This window comes from Kogia breviceps, chromosome 4 (genome assembly GCF_026419965.1).
Source record: "Kogia breviceps isolate mKogBre1 chromosome 4, mKogBre1 haplotype 1, whole genome shotgun sequence".
Lineage (NCBI taxonomy): Eukaryota > Metazoa > Chordata > Mammalia > Artiodactyla > Physeteridae > Kogia > Kogia breviceps.
In genome coordinates this window covers 166,998,763-167,021,253 of record NC_081313.1, presented here as the reverse complement: position 1 = coordinate 167,021,253, position 22,491 = coordinate 166,998,763, and the positions used below count along the sequence as shown (strand labels likewise).

At 37.1% G+C, this 22,491-nt stretch overlaps 1 protein-coding gene across 6 annotated transcripts in view; it reads right to left on the bottom strand.

Annotated features, from left to right (window-relative positions):
* Positions 1-22,491, bottom strand: part of RANBP17 (RAN binding protein 17) — a 327,894-nt gene that overhangs the window by 20,979 nt on the left and 284,424 nt on the right. For all 6 annotated transcript variants that reach the window (XM_067032300.1, XM_059059844.2, XM_067032302.1 and 3 more), the window contains 2 exons: positions 20,966-21,104; positions 8,483-8,649 (listed from right to left, as the gene is read on the bottom strand). In XM_067032300.1, coding sequence (XP_066888401.1) covers positions 8,483-8,649; positions 20,966-21,104 — 306 coding nt within the window. The remainder of the gene's footprint in view (positions 1-8,482; positions 8,650-20,965; positions 21,105-22,491) is intronic.

Here is a 22,491-nt window from a genome sequence, read left to right as displayed (position 1 = left end):
CCTTCATGCTGTGCACCAGTAGCAGGTGCCAGCTGTACAGAAATTATGGCTGCGCATTTGAACGCAAAATCTTTTCTTATTTTGCTCCTGACCAGCAGCTGACCCTGTAGGAGTGATTGTTTCTGGTGGCGGCCTAAAGGCTACATAAACCAGTAGCAGATAAACAAAAGGCTACATATACCAGCTGCCTCGCCTAAGGGTACCATCCTAGGCTGACACCTCCACTCCTTCTCCAGCGTCCCAAATTGCTCCTTGTTTGTTTCCATACATGCATTTCATCCTTGTTATTTTGTGCGAGGGGTGGGTATAGGAGAAAACCCCCAAAACAACAACAACAACAAAACCCATCCCTTCCCTCGAACTTGACTTTTGAGTATTCCATGTCAAAGTGTGCCATTCTGATGCTAATCCAGGCCTGATTTAGCAACTTTAATAAGAGGCTAAAACCCTCTTATAATTAGATAATAAAATTTTATTATGTATTTTAATATTAAAAGTCTTAAAATCAAACTCTTCAAATCATATACTGGTACAGAACTAAGGTATTTAAATATCACAGCCCCTGAAAATGGGAGCCCAAAAAAGCAAATTGTGGCTAATTTTTCATTCTCAGAAATGTAAACATGGAATTCCTATGTGGTAGCAGTGAAAGCTCCAACACTCTTAATTATGTGCAGGGAAGAATGAATCTATTCAAGTATGAAGCACACTGTACCATTTCCAGCAACAGCATGAGATGGTTTTGACAGTTATTTCTCGGATACAAATTACACAAGTATAAAAACAATCCCCATAATGATTAAATGCAGTTATGTACATAGGAGAATACCAGTGCAAATGGTAACATATTTAAATGGTTTTCCTTCATTAAAAAAATTATATATTATATTAAACCATCAATCACTGCTGAGGCATAGGAGTTTAAATGTATTGTCACCGGTTGAAATAAATGACTTGGAGACTGAAATCTGGCTCACTCAATATGGTGTCTTTGCTGTTGCTTAGTCACCTAACTCTCTGCTGGTTTGGGCTACATCTGGTGGATTCCATCCCTTTCAATTAACAAGGCAAGTTACGCTACCAATGGATTACATCTTTAAACTGTGCTTAGAGGTAGAAAAACACATGTCCCAGTGGAAAAAACAATCAAACAAACAAACAGACAAAAAAAAACCCCACCATAAACCTTCTCTGTTCTGTTAACCATTTGAAACAATATTTGAAGTATTTCTTTCTTTCTTCATCCATGTTTAGAATAAAATTTTCTTATGGAATTTCAGCAGGGTTATTATATAGTATATGATGATATAATCTTACCTTAGCATTATCATTCATTTTATTATGTATTAGTCTATGACCATGTTAGATTTGATACCTAAAGTCACTGCCTGTAGATTGCACTTTTAAAAATTAATTTTTTTGGTTTGTTTTGCAGACATTCATTGGTCATCACAAGGTTTCAGACCCTGCCAGGTGCTGAGACAAGTATCAAGATGGAGGTGATCTTTGGGGAAAAAAAGGTACTGTGTAAAGATAGGTGATAGGGTTATAACACTAATTTGATGATTCATAAATCAAGAATAGCTTTCTTTTTAAAAGGGTTTTGTTTTAAAATACCATTTTTTGTTACAGTTGAAACAGTCATTCAACAAATATCTCTACAACAAAAATGAAATCAAAATGGCAAAGATATGGAATATAACAGGATTTGGACAAGAATCATCCTTCTAAAGATAGACAAATGATTTTATTATATCACAGATAAAAGCCATTTTAATTAAAAATTAGTGTTTTTCCATTTTTAAAATTATATATTTTAACTTTCTAAACTGATCTTTAGGGGTGGTGGTCACACATTGATCGTTCTTAAGAGTTTTACTCCCTTTTGGACTTTTGTTACCTGGCTATTAACTAGATACTTTTGTGCAGACCTGGTCCTCTTAGATACTCTGATTTGATCCTTAGTAATTAGATCTCACACACACACACACACACACACACACACACACACACACACACTTGACCAAAGTGAGCTTTATTTCTGCCTCAAACAAATCTTATTATTTTGAAAATTAAAAAAGAAATGTTTGGGAGATGTTAACTGAGTTTCATTGCCTGTTTACTGCACCCCTTCTGTATGCAAAGACACAACCCAAGTGTGATAAAATGTCCTCTTTAAGTTTCAATAAAGACCTAAGTATAGAGCATATGTAAAAGCAAAATAATGGCATCCTCTTAAAAGAACAAATTTAAAAAGTATGCTTTAAGAATTATCAAAACATCAGAGACAAATAAAAATATCACTGTTGCAAGGCCACATGGGATGGCTATGAGAAATGCAAGGGATCATGCATTAAGAGATCTGAGTTCTGAAATTCTCTAAGAGTACAGAATACAGAGGTGGGAAACTGATAACCAGACATACAGTGCTGACCTGCAGAGTATTTTTACTTTAAATTTTCAATCAGTGGCCAACATTTACAAAACTGGATTTCTGGCTTCTCTCCGGGGGGAAATCTCAATATATCTGGCAACACTGGGTCTTACCACCTTACAGGGCAACAATTAGCTGGAGCTCTTTGGAGGATGCCCCCTTTAGATAGGGATGTATACTGAACACAGTTTGTCGTTCCTGTCTACCTCAGTCAAGTTTCCTACTTGGCTCTATAGGCACCTTAGTCTGTGGTACCTTACAGAATGAAAAGGAGAAGGAGAGGGATGCTCAAAGGAGTCAGTTTCAGACTTGCCCATGTGAGAGGTCCTTAAGAAGGACCTTCAGTAGAGCTAATGGTTCTCAGTAGTAGAAGCCTCTTTTAAAAAAGAGAAGCTGTTTACAATCAGAAAGAGATGAAAAATGACATTCAACACTGATGAATCAGTGATGAGAGTCAGGACAAAGCCTAGAGACGTGCAGGGTATGGGGGATGGATGCAAGGCACTTGTTGCTTCCCCAACTTCATTTCACAGCTGGCATATTGATTCTATCCTAGAAAAAAAGGTTAGAGTAAACCTCAAGAGCTACCTCAGAGGAATTAAAGGATAGTCACAAAGGAACATGAGACAGTTATACTATTAGACTCTGACCTTCTCAAGGATACATGTCCTGCTAAATTTTATACCTTCAATGTCTGGCTACAGAATTAATGATTGGGTATGGGTGTAGAATAAGAGAGAGGAAGCTCTGTTAGCTCTGTCAGTGATGGTGGGAGCCACAGGACTTTTCTATACCAGCTGGCAAAGCAACCTCCCTCTCCCTTGCCCATTGCCTCTTTGGGTCACTGCCCATCTGTTTCATTCCGGCTGCAGCACAAAGTTGGGGTATAGAATGACTGCTCTAAATCATTCCACCTTAAGGATGGCCCCAGTGGGACTTATTGGAAGCTCAACTTGCCTCATTGTAAGTGCTCAAAACATACATACTACTTCAAATTAGCAGCCGCCAACAAATTATAGCTTTGTGGTTAAGCATGTGAACGCTGGAGCTAAACACATCAAGGTAAAATTTTAGTCTTTCCGCTTATGGACTACATGATCTTATTGACCACTAGTAACTTGGGAAAGTTGCTTAATCTTTTTATGCCTTGGTTTCTGTATCTGTAAAATGGTGCTCATAATACTACAGCTTCACAGAGATACTGCAGTGATTAAATCAGATTAAATGCATATGAAAAAGATTAAGCTAGTGTCTGCAATATTTTGCCAGCATTATTTTTTTCCTAGAAATAAATACAAAGCACATATATATGTTGCTGTGAAGAAGACCAAGACTGCAGCAGCATGTGCAAAAAACAATTCTATTATTTTTTACTTGCCATGTCTAATGACCTATCCCTGGCTTCCCTTTAAATCCATGTTATCCTCTGATCCAGTTGTGAATGTTCCTTCAGCATGTGTTTTTGACATCAATCTACTGCCATACTTTTGATAATAGCTGCAAATTAACCAGACTGAGCTAGTGGGTTATGAGCATACTTTCTATTTAGGGTTCACTAGAAATGTCTCTAATAACATTAGAAAGTCTGGTTAATTTTTTTAAGAGCATAAGAGACATGAATATATTTCATCTGCTAAAGTGTTTCCCACTGTGAGAGTCTTGCTGAGGTTCTATAGGCCAAAATCTCAACATCAGTTAAATATGTGACTGCACTTTCTCCTACTTAGTACTATGGGATGGTATCTTAAGTATGAAAGATGTCTTCTATAGCATGTCAAAATGTTGAGCAATATCCTTTCAATCTAAACACAGAAATGAAAAAAGAGATGATTTCCCTTTTGCTGTAATTCACTTTGGGATGCATGTCACGAAGAGCACTATACAAAAGCAATTCTCATTGATTGACTGACTGATTGAGGAAAAGGGTGAATGTTCTTTCCAGCTTACGTCCCTACTGAAGTATGATTCTTATAACTCCTGACAGCTCTTTACAATTTGTAGTTAAATGTCAGGTTAGCACAAAGTGGGAGGGAGAGGGAGAGAGAGCGAGGGAGAAAGAATTATAATTAGAACTTTTTCTGGTTTTTAGTACAGCTCACTTGAGCCAAATAGTTAAATAGAAGAGGTTAAGATAAATTAAAACCTAAATGTTCTAATTCTTCCATTCAGTGTATTTAAATTTTAGAGAACATAATTGCTAAAAATACCTTGTTAATAAGTTAATTGCATAATCTAATCAGTAATACTGACCATCACATAATTCTTGTTCTACTTCTATGGAAGTTGCTACTCTTTCTAGAGCAGGTGGTTTTAATAGAAGTTATGATTTAGAGAAGCATTCAGCCTCAGTGTCCTATTCTTATAATCTGAAAGAGAATGAGTCCCATCTTTGAAATGCCCTTCTACTCTTATAAAACACGCTCTTTCATCTATCTAATTTGGGTAGATCCTTCTTTCATTCTGTGATATAACTAAATGAATGCTGACCTTTGAGTTATAGATACAAACACTTAACATGACCAGGGATAAAATTGAAAACGTTTCACGTAGAAATTTTATCTTCCAAATTACTGTAGCAGTGATTTGGAAATTTTATCTTCCTAATCACTGTTACTATTGGCCTGTTCTTAAAACTTTAGTTTATCTCTTTAATGACATAAAAACATGGGAACTTTTTTTTTTTTTTTTTTTTGCTTAATATACGTAAACTGGGTTTTTCTCAGTTAAGTTAAAGCAATGCTGGTTAGACAATAATTCTTACTTAAAATAGATTCACTTAATTATAACAGATCTTCAAATGGATTAAATTTAATGCTTTGCAAATTTAGATTTGTTTGCAAAATATTGAAGATGGCTTATTTGGAGAATGTTTTTAAAAACACTGAAGATCTAAAGCCACATAGCAGGTCATAATAAACACATTTTCAGGTGAAAGGCACTTAAAATGTCTTATAGGAAAGGCCTGTAAGAAATGTCAGAAGACCCTTTATGTGGGTTCATGCTTCATTTGCTGTGGAAGCTTGAGGAGATAACTTCTGCAATTTAGAATTGACACTCTTCATGCAACTATGCTTCCAGCAATATAGGTCCAGGTTGGGGGGGGGGTGGAGTGGGGAGAACAGTTCAAACTAGTAAATAATTGCAGTATCATTGCATCAGTTTAGTTTAAAGAGCTGACAAACCCTCTCTAAACTCCAAGCACAATTAGTCATTAGGGTCTAGTTTTTCAGCACTGTTAAGCAATTTGTAACCCATTCCTTTCAATAGGGTTAGGCATTACTTAACTGACACAGATGCCTTGAAAACTGAAACCTTGGGTTATGAAGCAGCAACCTTGTTCATTACCTTCTCTGATAGGCAAATCATCTATAAAAACAGCATTTGATGGGCAACCAATGAATAATCAATGGCTCACTTTTCATCTGAGTGTGAAAATGAGAATAATCTAATATAAATTCCCTCTGGAAAGAGGCTGAATCTTGGATTCTGCTGCTCTTCAGGGTTGATTTATAAGGTCTTGGAAAGCTGATGCAAACAGATGATCAATGGGACCCATCCTTGCTCATAATAACCCCCAACTGGCCCACTCCCTCTTTTCCAAGTCTATCCCTTCAGGCTATTAGCTGTGTCCAGCTAATTCTTCCCACTACTCCTGCCTGCTGCTTTTACTCTGGCCATCCGTTCAGTCCAGCCGACTCAGAAGTAATTTTATACGTGGCAGAGAGCGGGTGGAATTGATTTTTCACTCAGTGCTCAGTTCCCATCTGAATAATTATCAATTTTACTGCCTCATAAAGGGAAGAGTCAAAATTTCAAATCAATTCAAAAGAGCTTTTGAGACGACAGAAACTGTGCATAAGAATAGAGGTCAAAGTTGTCAGTGACCTAAGGAGATGATGTCAGATACTACTATACCCAATCATTGACATCAGAGGCACTCAAGATGATATAACCTAGTGCTAATGCAAATCATATTTATGCTGACTACCAGAGACCAGTCATTAATATTTAAAATGCTATCTGAAAGCCTACATTCCAAATAAATAGAATGTATTCCACTGTTAATAAAGATATATCACTACTTAGTCATATGCTATAAAGTAAAGGATTACCAAGTATTATTAACACATAGAAATTACTTAAACCAACAAACACATGGTAATTCTGAGTAAAGACAAACTTGAATGTCTTCTGCATAACCACATTACTTGTTCTGCACAGTCGGATGGTATTTGTCTAGGACCATAGCCTATTGATTTTTGCTAAAATTTTCTACCCACTTAAAAGTTCCTGCCAAAGTTTATGGGACAATATTGTGATCATGGTTGAGCACTGGCAGGTGGGGTGAGGGCTGGGTCTGACTGCTGGCCAATCCATGGTTATTTATTTTCTCCACTGCCTACATGCTCTAATTCTGTGGTTCTCAGCCTTCTTGTTGCAAAGCACCTGAGGGCTACGCCACACTCCCAGCAGTACCAGTGGCTACTGCAGAAGGATGGGTGAGAAGCAGTGCATCCAAATCTTGATAGAATGTGTTATTCTGAAAAGGCATTCCAGGTGAATCTGAGATCTTATCCAGCAACTAGTCTCCTGAGAATCAATGGTGTAAGTAAGTGTTAAGGACTTGGGCTTTTGAGCCAAACAGACCTTGGTTCACATTCCACTTTCCAGTTGATCTCTCTGTGCTTCAATTTATTCATTTGAAAAATGGGGATGGTTATATCCACAATGCAGGGTTGTTGTGGGGTCTAAATGAGATGTCTCTGCAAGTCCTCTCCTCCTGTCATCACTATGTTAATCCAATTATCACATAATTAGTTAGTTACTTGTCTCTCCTTCCCACCTGGCAGGAAACACTTATTTAAGGAGAGAAATTACGTCTTATGGGTCTTAATGGCTCTGGCACCTTGTACATAGGAAGTCCTCAATAAATGTGAGTTACCTTCCTCCTGTTTAATCACCAACATGTTGTAACAATTCCAGGGTCATACCAAATAGTTATAGGCCCAGAGCCCTTTGCTTATTTACACAAAATCTTAATCACACACCTCCCTGCCAGGAAAATAACTGGTTAACTGAAACATCACCACAAATAACGTTTACATAATGTCATTTAAATATTAGCAAAAAAATGACAGCTAGGAAGAAAACCTCTTCCATGGCTGTCTTACTCATTTTCATCATTTATTTACTCAGACTGACATTTTTTTGCTGATTGCAGGCAACTTACTTGCTGGCTAATGACCAGGTTAAAGTATTTATATTTGCAAACCATAGACTATTATGGAGATAATGTGGCAAAATAAGACAACTGTAAGCAGTATAAAGATATCACTTTCCAAATTTAGTAGAAGTGGAATATATCATAGCGATGCTATCTCCACAGTAAAATGGTATTATTCTCTTTGAAACATTTCTGGCATATATATTTAATTTTATGCATGCTGTTACTGTGATTTGCAGAAGTGAGTTTTTAAAACATATTAAACGTGGACCTAATTCATATTGGCTAGTCAGAAAACATTTGAAAATAAACAAATCGTGGCTTTATCACTTATTATTTAAATGTTCTTGGGAATATGACCTATCTGAACCTTGATGTCTCGTCTTAAAATGGGGAAAATGATATGATGAAGGGGAAGTTCCCAGCAAGTTGCCTGGCACAGACTAGGGGCCCAGAAAATGGTAGTTTCCCAACATACCAGAGTATTCACAAGGCAAACCTAAGATGATGTTATTAGAGGCTCTGGGAAAGAAATCCGAGGTTGACTGTTTCTAGTTCCAGATTGACTTTTATTTCTCTTATCTCTGGAAGAGCTATCCTCTTTTCGAATTCTAGCTTCACTGAGGTGAGATGAATGACTTAGAGATTTCTGGGGGGTGGGTAATCCTGAGGCCAGTGTACTATCCTACCTACAGGGAAAATACTCCTAGAGAAGACCCAGTAAAGAGTCTTGGCAAGACCAGTTGCTCTAAGGGATATTCAGAGACCAGACAGGCTTTTGGGAAACTCTGCTCTCTTAAGCTAGATAAGCAACCACCAGTTACCTGCTGCAGGACCTCTGGATTCTGCTGCATAAAATGTAATAGTCTTTGACCAGCCTGGGCAGCCTCTCTGCATCGAAGTGGCTTCCTGCCCTCTTTTGCTATGTGCTTGAAGAGGTAGGTGACGATGTAGTCTAAACTGGTACAGCAGCTGGAGGAGACAACTGTATCTGTGTGAACAACAAATGAGAATTCATTTGTATTACTAAAGTGTTCGTTTCATCTCACTATAATGCCTAAATTAAGAAAAACCAACTTCCTGGTTTCAAAGCACTTTAATCAAACTGTAAACTTCTTGAGGGCAGGGATTTTTGCCTTGCTTTTATCTCTTTGAACCCAATGTCTACTACAGGACCTGGAATAGAGACATGCTAGTAAGTAAATGATTCCTGGATTGCACTGGACAGAATTTTCCATATGTGACCTTAATGACCTTCTGTTCAATTCAAGTGACTTTATTAAATATCTACTTGGTGCAAACTGCTCTGCTTCAGGGGAAGCAGGGTGTAAACTTGGTGCAGAGTACTTTGCTTCAGGGGAAACCCTCACCCTGGTGTCAGAGAGCTCATGATTTAGTACATAAGTCACGAGCACAGTGCTGTGCAAAAACGAGTGACACACTGTTGTGAGAAATTTGAGGGAGATATTGTATTTGGATGAGGGTCAAGGACATTTTGGTGAAGGAGGCAGCACCTGAGATGGGCTTGGAAAACTTATTCCAGTTAAACATAAGGAAGGACATTTTTCACATTTTGCCAGACAGCTCTGGTTTCAAATTCCATCTTTTCCAGTTATTTGCTGTGTTGTTACTGTGAAGGAGCCAATTAACCTTTCTCATCATTTATAAAATATGCTGCAGAGTTGAATGAGGAGAAAAATAACTAGAAATTGTCACAGTAAAAAATAACTGACCTTGAGGGTGTTATGCTAAGTGAAATAAGTCAGACCGACAAAGCCAAATACCATATGATTTCACTTATACGTGAAATCTAAAGAACAAAAGCAAATGAACAAACGTAACAACAGAGAAACGGTCATAGATACAGAGAACAAACAGGTGGTTGCCAGAGGAGAGGGGTGGGGGTGGGGATGAGAGAAATAGGTGAGGGAGATGAAGAGGTACAAACTTCCAGTTACAAAATAAATGAGTCATGGGCATGAACTGGACAGTGCGGGGAATATAACCAATAATATATCTTAGTGTGGTGACAGATGGTAACTAGACTTACCACAGTATTTTATCATTATCAAATGTATAGAAATATTGAATGAATATGCTGGGTACCAGGGACTAACATAGTGTTATAGGTCAATTATACTTTAAAAACAAACAAACAAACAAACAAACAAACGAACTCACAGAAGAAGAGATCACATTTGTGGTTATCAGAGGCAGGGGTTAGCAGGAGGGGGAACTGGATGAAGAGACGGTCAAAAGGTATAAAGCTCTCATTATAAGATAAATAAGTACTAGGAGTGTAATGTACAACATGATTAATATACTAACACTGCTGTATATTATGTATGAAAGTTAAGAGAGTAAATTCTAAGAATACTCCTCACAAGGAAAAAAAATTTTTCTTTTTCTTTTCTTTTGTACCTATATGTGGTGATGGATGTTCACTAAACTTACTGTGGTAATCATTTCGGGATGTACGTACATCAAATCATGTTGTACACCTTAAATTTGTATAGTGTTGACTGTGTCTCAATAAAACTGGAAGGAAAAAAATATGGTAGTTACTACTAATTTTCCCTCATGGTGAAAAACGGGGAGCAGGACCGTTTGGTGTGAGTAAAACAATGTGTAGAGGAATCATAAGAGAGAAGGCTGACAAAATAGTTTGGGATCTTCCTTGAGGGCATCCAGTAGTAGGTCGAGACATTTACATGTAATTTGAAAGGCAACAGAGGTGTTATTGAAGGTTTTCCTTTTAGCAAGTAAGTGACATGATTTCTTTGTACACTGAATATCATTTCATATACCTCTAATAACCACTTCTGCATACAGTAGGTACTGTTTGCATTTTTCAAATGAGAAAAATGAAGCTCAGAGATAATTAGCTTATCCAAAGCTCATGGTTTGGCTAATGGTAACATACGGACACAATTCTGGGGAGTTTATGATTAATAACAGAAACAACAAGACAAACAAAAACGTGATGGGCACTCAAAAAATGGCAAATTTAGTAGATTCAGAAGAGAAGTAGATCGGGAGAGTAGGGCTGGGAAGCAGATTATAAACTTCCTAAGGCAACAGTTACGTTCTTATTCATTTTACTCATCTCTAAGGTTCTGAGACATATGTGTGCTTGTCATAGATTAGAGGTGAAATATTAGTTGATTTAATTAAAGAATGGGTAGGCAAAGCTAATCTGAGAAAGATTTTTTAAAAAAGTCTTGAGTTTTCTTTAGTAGTAATACTAGAATTGATATAACACTACCATTTAAAAACTCTTTCACATACATTGTTTTAGAGAAGAATGACATAGTAAATAGAGGTAGGTTCGGGGGCAGGTTTTGAAATATAGAAGTATGCATTTAAAATAGATGATAATGGTAGCTGACACAGGATCATGAGGGGTTGAATGAAGGTCTAAAAGATGGGCATGGACAATAGTTTTGGGAAACTGTGGAGCTATAGGTTTTTTAGAAAGGAGCTTTTACTTCCTTCTAAAGCTATGGCAGTTGATTGATTGATTATCTCTCCCCACTAACTGGGTTACTTTGCAGAAAAGGAAGCTTTGGTTTTATAACCCTGGGAGGTAGTAGATAATGTAGTAGGAAACACTTAGGCCTAAGAGTCAGGCACAGACTTGTTTAACCTGTTTGCTTTTCTCTTTTCCTTCACATTTCTACCTTTGAAGTCCCAATCATGAAAGTAAATGGATTAAGTAACTTAACATGTACAAAAGGAAGCAAGCAGGAAATAGATATGGTTCCCCTCACCAGTGAAGAGCAATATGCTATCAATCATACAAAAATTATAAAGACTTCGCATAGATTTGGTGACCACATGCCATGAAGGTTGCATTAAAAGGTTCCCATCTACTGAGTCAGCCATGAAAAAGCCAGGTAAACACTTTAGACATGAAGGTTGGAGCATATATCCTTGCAGTAAAAGCAAGAAGAAGAGCTTTCATTATGGCTGATTTATTGTTGGGGCTTTGAAAAGGATAAATGTTATTTCAGGGTAGATTGAAAAGTGTGGAATCATAAGGATCATGGGCCATTTGATGAAAAACAGAATGAACAGTGATGAGGACTATGCATTATTTTTAGTTTTCTCTACTTGCAGCTCAAGCTATTGTGTGAGATTCAAACAATGAAACTCTCCTGAAATAAAAGAATGAGCAGAAGTCATGAATTTTCACATTTTGTCCTAGCTCTTGGTGTTTATCATCCATGATTTAGACAATTTTGGACAGATTTTTTTTTTTTTTTTGTGATATGCGGGCCTCTCACTGTTGTGGCCTCTCCCGTTGCGAAGCACAGGCTCCGGACGCGCAGGCTCAGCGGCCATGGCTCACGGGCCCAGCCGTTCCGCGGCACGTGGGATCTTCCCGGACCAGGGCTCGAACCCGTGTCCCCTGCATTGGCAGGCGGATTCTCAACCACTGCGCCACCAGGGAAGCCCTGGACAGATTTTTAAAGCCCAACAGGCACTTTGTCCTCTCTAGCAACTTACTGTTTGGCACTGAAACAACCAAATGCCCCTTTTCTTCTGCATCTAGTCTCCATGGGAAGCATATGCATCATTAATAGCCCTCTTGTTCACTAAGACCCATCATAGAAAGCTGTTCTGTAAAATTAACTGTATAGGAAAGAGTTGCTTAACTGAGAGTCAGAAGAATGATAATGGGGTTGACATTACATTTGGCTTTGACTCAAAATTTCTCACCATAGCAGAGGGGAGGATGAAGGTCTTGGAAAAATAGTGTGAAAGGTAATTTCAGAAACAAAAGGCCTATTTGGGTGGTGCAGCAGTTTAGGGTTGAATCTGTATCTTCTAGATGTTTGACTATACGAAGATTCAATTCCCACCTCTGTAAAATGTGCTTAATACCACCTACTTTGTTTTGAGAAATTAAAGATTAAAGAGAGAAAGTGTGTACAGATTGTAACATAGTGCCCAACACTAGTAGGTGTCCCCCTTTTCACTTCCCATTTGTTTTCCTGGCTATTACAATTCCTGAAACACCAAGCCTGTCATTCTATTCAGCCAATCCATAGCTTTCTTCTCTCTTTAGCATGTTTTTGGTGGGAGAAACTAATGAACAAGGTCTCTAAGTTTCTACGTATTTCCTGGATGTTTTATTTCTAGATTACATTTATAATATTTACTCTATCCAATTCAAGAATGTGTTCATGACAATAACATACACCCTTTATTAATAATGAACATTTTATTAATAATGAACTTGATGGGGAAATTTCTGGTGGTTTCCATTTGGTTCAACTTTTAGCTTGCCCCCACCTTCCCTTGTCTTGTCTTCTGTGCCATCCTTTGCTTTCCTGGAGGGCACCCCCATTCCTGCCAGGGCTCATCTTCAGAGGCCTTCCCTGATCACTTCTAAAAAAGCCATACAATCATTCCTTCTTCATTATCCTATTTTAAGTCTTTGTTTAGCACTTATCATGACTTGACATTTTCTTGTGTGTGTGTGTTTACTGTTATCTCTCCTCCCTAGAATATAAACTTCACATGAGCAGAGACCTTATCTATCTTGTTCTCTGCAGTACTCTCAAGGTCTAGAATGGAACCTGGTACATAGCATGTGCACAGCTGATGTTTACTAAATGAATGAGTCGAGAGTCATTATTAGGAGCAGCTTTTGGTAAGCCCCGTGCTTGGTCTCTGTAAGCAAGAGTATGGGGGTAGGTGGTGGGGGTGGTGGGGGGCGGTTAAAAACATGGAAAATATAATATATAAATACAATCACTTTTTCTTTTCACAAATTATAGATGGCCTGAAACTAAAAATGCTAGTGAATGATTAACTAAAAAAATTTAATATCATGTTAAGCATATTATCTATCATTGGTTCAACTTTTCTGTACCTCCCTCTCATTTTCCCCACTGAGGCTATAGTAGAACTGAAGCCTGCCTGTAACCCAATTAATGCCTCTTTGCAAATTTTTCATTGTTGGAAAAGGAGAAACCCAAGTGGTTACGTTCAACAGTCTAAATAATCCTCTTTCTTGAAGACACAGGGCACAATTCACCTGCCAAATTGTGACCTTTATCAGACGGATCCAGCAGGGTGGTGAGGTGAAGAGGAATGGGTTTTAGAGTTAGAAAGACTCCTAGATCAGGCACTTATTAGTTGTATGACCTTAGGCAAGTTGTTTCACCTCTCTGGGCAGCAGCTTACTCATCTGTATTGTGAAAATAATATTACCTAATTAATTAATTCAATATATACTTATTGAGCACTTACCACATGCTAGGCACTGGGAAAAAATTCGTGATTAAGACACACTGTTCCTGTCAAGTAGGAAGGCTACAATCAAGTAGGAAATAAGGACAAACAGTGCTATTAGCATATTTAACCCATTTTGGTATGCAGAGTGGTTCTGAGAATGAAATGAGTGAAGTACATATATGAAAACACCTATGGCAGCATCAGGCACAGAGTCCGTGTCCATGATCATACATTCATAAGCGGCAGCACTGGGACTTAAATTCAAGTTCAGTATTCCCTGCATTATGCCACTTTGTCAAGATTCTTTTGGAGACTTGTTAAAATTCAGATTTCAGGCCTAAGATCAAATGCTGAGAACAACATAGCCATCTGCAACTAATTCAAAATCTTCAAGTATTACTATACTATGAGATAAAAGAATGTCAGGGGCTTCCCTGGTGGCTCAGTGGTTGAGAATCTGCCTGCTGATGCGGGGGATGCGGGTTTGTGCCCCGGTCTGGGAGGATCCCACATGCCGCGGAGAGGCTGGGCCCGTGGGCCATGGCCGCTGAGCCTGCACGTCTGGAGCGTAGGCTCCGCAACGGGAGAGGCCACAGCAGTGAGAGGCCTGTGTACCAAAAAAGAAAAAGGAATATCAAGACAAACTGTAATAATAAAATACTTCGGTTTCTGTCCATGAAGGATTAATTGCTATGAGAATTTTTTCTTCTGCCATAAACAACTAGAAAACAGGACAAAAATACATGAAACAATGGTTTTCAATTGTTGCACAAGAAGCAGTATAGGACTATGAAACCAGAGAGGAGGGAAACAAATGAGGTAATACGTACCCAACTGCTCAAGCTTACTGCACAAAGCAGTTTCCAGGCTACTGGCCAGGAAAGGGGAACCCAAACAAAGCCAAGTGGTCTCACTGAGTTGAATTTGGGGAGGCTGAGGCAGCTAGAACTTGTGGGACAGAGTATCAGAGAGTGGGAACTATATAAGAAGAGAGCTCTGGAGATCTGCAGAGGAGTTCTCTCCAGTCTTTGAACAATATAACAGATATACATAACATATGTGTAACTGGAGTTCCAGAAGGAATGGAGATGGAGAGAGGTAAACTGTAATTATTTGAATGCAAACTATGATTATATTATTTGATGGTGTAGACTGTAAACCTTAGAGTACCACTAAAAATTAAAAAGTATGACTAATAAACCCACAGGGTTTATTAGTTTATTATTATAATAATATAATATATAATATATTATATTATTATATATAATAATATAATATATATTATATTATTATATATAATAATATAATATATTATATTATTATATATAATAATATAATATATATAATATATATAATATTATTATATATAATATATTATATAATAATATATTATTATATCCCCACAGGGGATATAAAATGAACTCATTAGAAAAACATTTAATTAATCCAAACCAAAAGAAGGCAGGAAAAAGAAACAAAGCCCGGACAGGATAAAGAAAAAACAAACAGCAATATTATAAATTTAAACTCAAATATACTGGTAGTTATATTAAATGTAAATGGCTGAAACACTATTTAGAAGGCAGAGACAGTCATATTTGATATAAAAATATGACCTAACTATATGCTGTATGTTAGGCAAATATATCCATATCCTAATCCCTAGAACCTGTGAATGTGTTAGGTTACACAGGAAAGAATAACTACGGTTGCAGATGGATTAAGGCTGCTAATCAGTTGAACCAAAAATAGGAAGATCATCCTTGATTATCTGGGTAGGTCCAAGGTAATTCCAAGGGTCCTTAAAAGTGAAAGAGAGAGGCAGAAGACATCAGAATCAATGGGACATGTATCTACGGAAGAATGGTCAGAGATATTCAATGTTGCTAGCTTTGAAGATGGAGGACAGAAGCCATGAGCCACAGGATGTAGGTGATCTCTAGAGGCTGGACAAGGAAAGGAAATAGATTTGCTCCTAGAAAGAAAAATGGCTCTACTGACACCTTGATTTTAGTCTGGTGAGACCCATGTCAGATTTATGACCTAAAGAACTATATGACAGTAAATTTACATTGTTTTAAGTCATCAAGTTTGTAAGAATTTGTTAAAACAGCAATAGAAAATACCTGCTGTCTTCAAGAAACCAACTTGAAATATAAAGACACAGAAAGAATAAAAGTGAAATGATGTAAAAAGAGGCTAATTCTAATCAAAAGAATGCTGGAGAGGCAAGTAATATCAGACAAAGTAGATTTCAGAGGAAAGAATATTACCAGAAATAAAGAGCATCACTTCATAAGGATAAAGGGGTAAATTAATCAAGGGGACATAACAATCCTAAATATATATTTACTTGATAACAGAGCTTCAAAATAATTTATACACAGACTGATAGAATTAAAAGGAGAAATGGACAAATCTATAATTATAGATAGAGGCTTCAGCACTTCTCTCTTGATAATTCATAGGACAATTAGAAAACAAACAGACAAAAAAACAGTAAAAATATATAAAATGTGAACATTATCAAGTAATTAGACCTGACACTTAAAGAACATTCTTCCCAACAACAATGGAACATACATTCATTTCAAGTGCCCATGGAACATTCACCATATTTTGGACCATAAAAAAGATTCAATAAATACAAAAGTTATAACAACCACTGATATGACTATGATGGAATTAAACTAGAATCAATAACAGAAAGATCAGAAATTAAACAATGTGCTTCTAAGTAATAACTCATTGGTAAAAGATGAAATCACTAACGCAATAAGAAAATATTTTAAAGCTGAATAGAAAAAGTCCCCAGGACTTCCCTGGTGGCACAGTGGATAAGAATCCGCCTGCCAATGCAGGGGACACGGGTTTGATCCCTGGTCCAGGAAGATCCCACATGCCATAGAGCAACTAAGCCCATGCGCCAGAACTACTGAGCCTGTGCTCTAGAGCCCGCAAGCCACAACTACTGAAGCCCCCGTGCCTAGAGCCTGTGCTCCACAACAAAAGAAGCCACTGCAGTGAGAAGCCCGTGCACCACAACGAAGAGTAGCCCCCACTTGCCACAAAGAGAAAGCCCGTACGCAGCAGCGAAGACCCAATGCAGCCAAAAATAAATAAAATTAAATCTTAAAAAAAGCCTCCAAATATATAAAAATTTTATGTTATAGCCACAGTAGTGTTTAGATAAAAGCATTAAATGTGTACATTAGAAAAGGAGAAAGGTCTAAGATCCACAACCTAAGCTTCTGCCTGAAAAAACAAGAAGAGGAAAAGCAAATAAACTGAAGAAAGGAAGTTATGAAGACCATACCTTAAGTCAATGAAATAAAAATATGGAAAAATAATAGAGAAATCAATGAAAACTGAAAGCTGGTTCTCTGCATAAAACTGATAAACCTGGAGCCAGAATGATAAAGAAAAAAAAAAGACACAAATTGCCAATGTCAGGGATGAAAGAGGGAACACTACTAGAGATACTACAGAAATCAAACTGTATAACAAGAGGATATTATGAACAATTTTATGTCAGTAATGTCAGATGAACTTTAGATGAAATGGACAATTTCCTTTAAAGACACAAACTATCAAATGCTACTCAAGATGTAATAGGAGGGACTTCCCTGGTGGTGCAGTGGTTAAGACTCCACATGCCCAATGCAGGGGGCCTGGGTTCGACCCCTGCTCAGGGAACTAGATCTCACATGCATGCCAGAACTAAAAGTTCACATGCCCACAACTAAGGAGCTGGTGAGCCGCAACTAAGGACCCCGTGAGCCACAACTAAGGAGCACACGAGCCGCAACTAAGGAGCAGGTGAGCCACAACTAAGGAGCCTGCCTGCCGCAACTAAGACCCAGTGCAACCAAATAAATAAATTAATTAATTAATTAATTAAAAAAAGAAAGATGTAATAGGAGACTGGACTAGTCCCATATCCACTAAAGAAATTTAATTTATAGTTAAAAACCTTCTAACAAAGAAAAAATCTAGGCCTAGTGGTTTCACTAGGGAATTCTATCAAACATTTCAAGAAGAACTGATAACAATTCTACACAAAGTCTTTAAGAAAATAAGAGAGGAGGGAACATTTCCCAACTCATTTCATGACGGCCCTAGACCAACACTAAAACAAGGCAAGGATATGAGAAGAACAGAAAACTATAAAAGAAGAACCATAGAAGAATACATCGATAGCTGTCATGAACATAGATGTAAAAATCTGTATCAAAATGACAGAAAGTTGAATCTAGTAATATATAAGAAGGACAATACATTGTAACCAAGTGTGGAATGCAAAGTTGTTTTAACATTCAAATATCCATCAATGTGGTGATTAATATCATGTACTGTAGTAACAGATCAAAAAAGAAAAACCATATGATTATCTCAGTATATGTAGAAAAAGAATTTGGTAAAATTCAACACCCATTCATGATAATACTCTCAGAAAACTACAAAAGAAGAGAATTTCCTTAACAGGATAAAGAGCCTCTACAGAAAACCTAGAGCTAATATTATACTGAATGGTGAAAAAGAATGAATGTTTGCTCCATAACACTGGAGACAAGGAAAGAATGCTCACTACCATCACTTCCATTCAATGTTGTACTGTAGGTTCTAGCCAGTGTGAGAGGGTAAGAAAAATTTTAAAAGCCATACAGGGACTTCCCTCGTGGTACAGTGGTTAAGACTCCGCACTTCCAATGCAGGGAGCACGGGTTCGATCCCTGATTGGGGAAGTTCTGCATGCCATGCGGCCAAAAAAAGGCCATACAGTTTGGAAAGGAAGAGGTAAAACTATCTTTATTTTCAGATACATCTATGCAGAAAATCTTAAGAAATCTACAAAAGGCTACAAGAATTAATAAGTCAATTTAGCAAAGTTACAGGATACATGGTCAGCATACAAAGAAATCAATTGCAATTCTACATGGTAGCAAAAACAATAGAAATTGAACTCAATACCATTTACAACAGCATAAAAACAGAAAATAGTTATAAATACAACAACATATGGACAAGACTTCAAAAATGCTGTTGAGAAAAGGTAAAGAAGATCTAAATAAATGGAAAGATATGCCATTGCTGGGAACTGAACACTTAATATTGCTAAGATGTCAGTTTTCCCCAAACTGGGCTAGAGATTCAATGTAACCCAATAATAATTCCCCTGCTCATTTTTTTTCTAACAAGAGAAACTGACAAGTTGACTCTAAATTTATAAAAAAGGCAAAGGACCCAGAATAGCCAAGACAATTTAAAAAGAGAAAAACAAAATCAGAGGGCTATACTATCTGATTTTAAGACTTACTATAAAATTAGGACAGTATAGAAATGGCACAAAATAGTCTAACAAATAAAGGATATTCTTCAACAAAAGATGCTAGAACAACTGAATATCCACATGTTAAAAAAGGAATCCCAGCTTTTACCTCATAATACTACATACAAAAATTAAATTGAAATGGATCATAGACCTAACCATAAGAGCTAAAACTATAAAACTTTTAGAAGAAAACATAGAAAAAGCCTCTATGGCCTTGGGTTAATAAGCAAAGATTTCTTAGGATAGGACCAAAAAGACATGAACTGTAAGAGAAAAAAATAATTGGACTTCCTCAAAACTGAAAACTTTTATTCTTCAGAAGATACCATTAAGAAAATAAAAAAGACAAGCCAAGGCTGAAAAAATATGTGCAAAACATATATCTGATAAAAGATTTGTATCCAGAATATATAACAACTCTTCCAAGATAAAACCCAGTTAAAGAAATTGGGTAGAAGATTTGAACAAATATTTTACCAAGAAGATAGATGAATGGCAAATAAGCAAGAAAAGATGCTCAAATCATCATTCATTAGTGAAATGCAAATTAAAACTTCAAGGAGATTCCACTTCACACCCACGAGGATGGCTAAGATTAAAAAGACTGATAATAGCAAGTGTTAGGGAAGATACAGGGCAACTGGAATCCTCATACATTGCTTGGGGGAGTGAAATAGTACAATCACTTTGGGAAACAGTTTGGCAGGTTTTTTTTTTTTTAAACATCTTTATTGGAGTATAATTGCTTTACAATGGTGCATTAGTTTCTGCTTTATAACAAAGTGAATCAGCTACACATATACATATACCCCCATATATCCTCCCTCTTGCGTCTCCCTCCCACCCTCCCTATCCCACCCCTCTAGGTGGTCACAGAGCACCGAGCTGATCTCCCTGTGCTATGTGGCTGCTTCCCACTAGCTATCTGTTTTACAGTTGGTAGTGTATATATGTCCATGAGTCTGGCAGTTTTTAATAATGTTAAATATACACTTAGCATACAACCCAGAAATTCCACTGTGGTATTTACTCAAGAGAAATATCTGTCCACTGAAAGACTTGTACATGAATGTTCACAGTCGCATTATTCAAAACAACCAAATAATAGAGACAACCCAAATGTTATCGGTTGGTGAACATATTAACAAACGTGGTAATCCATACCATAGAATAATACTCAGCAATAGAAAGATAAAAACTAACTGTTTCGCAAAACGTGGATAAATCTCAAAGGCATTATGCTAAACGAAAGAAGTCAGACACAAAGGACTACAGGTTATATGATTTCACTTACATGAAATTCTGGAAAAGGCAAACTACAGTGAGAGAAAGTAGATAGTGGTTCCTTGGGGCTGGGACTAGGGGAAAGGGATTGATTAGAAGGGGTCAGGAGGGAGCTTTTTGCGGTGATGAAGATGTTCTGTATCTTTTGGCTGTGGTGGTTCATGACTGTGTATATATGTTTGTAAGGACTCACTGAAATGTTCACTTAAAATCAGTAATTTTTACTGTGTGTAAATTATACTATAATTAAGCTGATTAAAAAATAAACTATATCAAAATATGAAAAAAGGGCATTTTCTCTCTTGCAGGTAACAGTTATAAAATAATCTTTCAGTTTGGGTAAATAATCTTTCCCACGTTGCAGGATGATCATCTCAAAAGCACGTACATTAAGAGACCACAATCAAGTCTTTCCTCTGAAAACAATGTTCTCAGTGATACTTACCAAGAGTACTGAGTCCCTCTGAGATAGATGTGAGAATATATAGGAGTACAGGAGGCTCTAAGTTGGTGACGAAGGTCATGTGGTCCTGGGTGAGACATTCCAGGAGTGGATAATAAGACTGGCTCAGTTTCCGATATTGCTATAACAGAAATACTAAATGTCAAGCCACAGGGAAGCAAAAGATGTGTCACAGTTCAGTGAAAATTGCCATTTATAATATTAGAAATTGTGACCTTACACATAAATACATAAAATAAACATAAATACATGGAACAAATGACATAATGATTCTCAATTCAGTATTTAAAGGGGTTCTAATAAAAATCTCTTGATCTCTAGAAATCCTAATTTGAAGCTACAGCATACCCTAGTAAGTAATTTCAATTTTGCCTTATGTGGTTAACACTTAAGTGCAATTAAAATTGCTGCAGTATAGAAGACTGAATGATTTTTCTGGGCTGGAATATTGTAACACTGAACAGTGCTTAATAGTGGCTAGGCAACCTTTTTTTTAAACACAAAGAAATTTGCTATTATAATAGCATTTGGCATCATAGTCTGCTATATTTACACAATGCCAACCCATCTAATTAAATCATAACTTGGTAAATGGCTTAATATTTACCATATACAACAGGCAAAGGATAAGTGCATGAGAAAGATACCTGGAAAACCTCAAATGAAACCCAAACCAGTATCAAAGAAGCACAACACTTATAAGAGAAATAAACCATATTGATATTTATTAAAGTGAGATTGACTATCTCCATAAGAATCACATGGTGTGCTTGTTAAAGATGCAGTTTTTTGATTTCCAATTCAGACTTACAAAATGAAAACCTCTGGAATGAGGTCCTGAAATGTGCATTTAAAAAATGTACACTAAGGGAGTCCTATGCACCCTCAATTTTGAGATTACTGAGTTAGAGGTTTGCTTGTCTACTAGAAAAAAGAATAGAGAAATTCCTGGAACCATATCAGGATTTTTTGGTGGGCCTCAACTGTAGTGAAGAGTTCCCTCAATGATGAGGCTGTAACACATGGCTGATCTGACTCAAGTTTCCACTTTGTAATTTCTGTTGTACAGGCAGCCTTCAATGAGCATTCCATTCTACTGCAAAGAGGCTTGACAACTTTGGCTTGAGATGTGTTTTTTTTGTTTTTAGTTTTTTTTGACCACGCCGCACAGCTTGTGGGATCTTAGTTCCCCGACCAGGGATTGAACCTGGGTCCGTAGCAGTGAAATTGCAGAGTCTAACTACTGGACTGCCAGAGAATTCCCAAGATGTGGTTTTATGAAGACTAGCTTAGAAAGGTGGAAGAGGGTACCTCTAATGCATTAGAATGTCAAAGGAGCATTTCTCATACAGGGTGACTAATGAAGGCTCCCAGATCTTACTTGTAACCTTGGGCTGGGAGCAGGTGGGAAAGCCTAAACTAAGCCTGAGCATGAATTTGGCTATGTTACTGAAGTAATTACTGCAACCACATTGGGCATATATTGGCTTTTGTGTAATCAGGCTGAG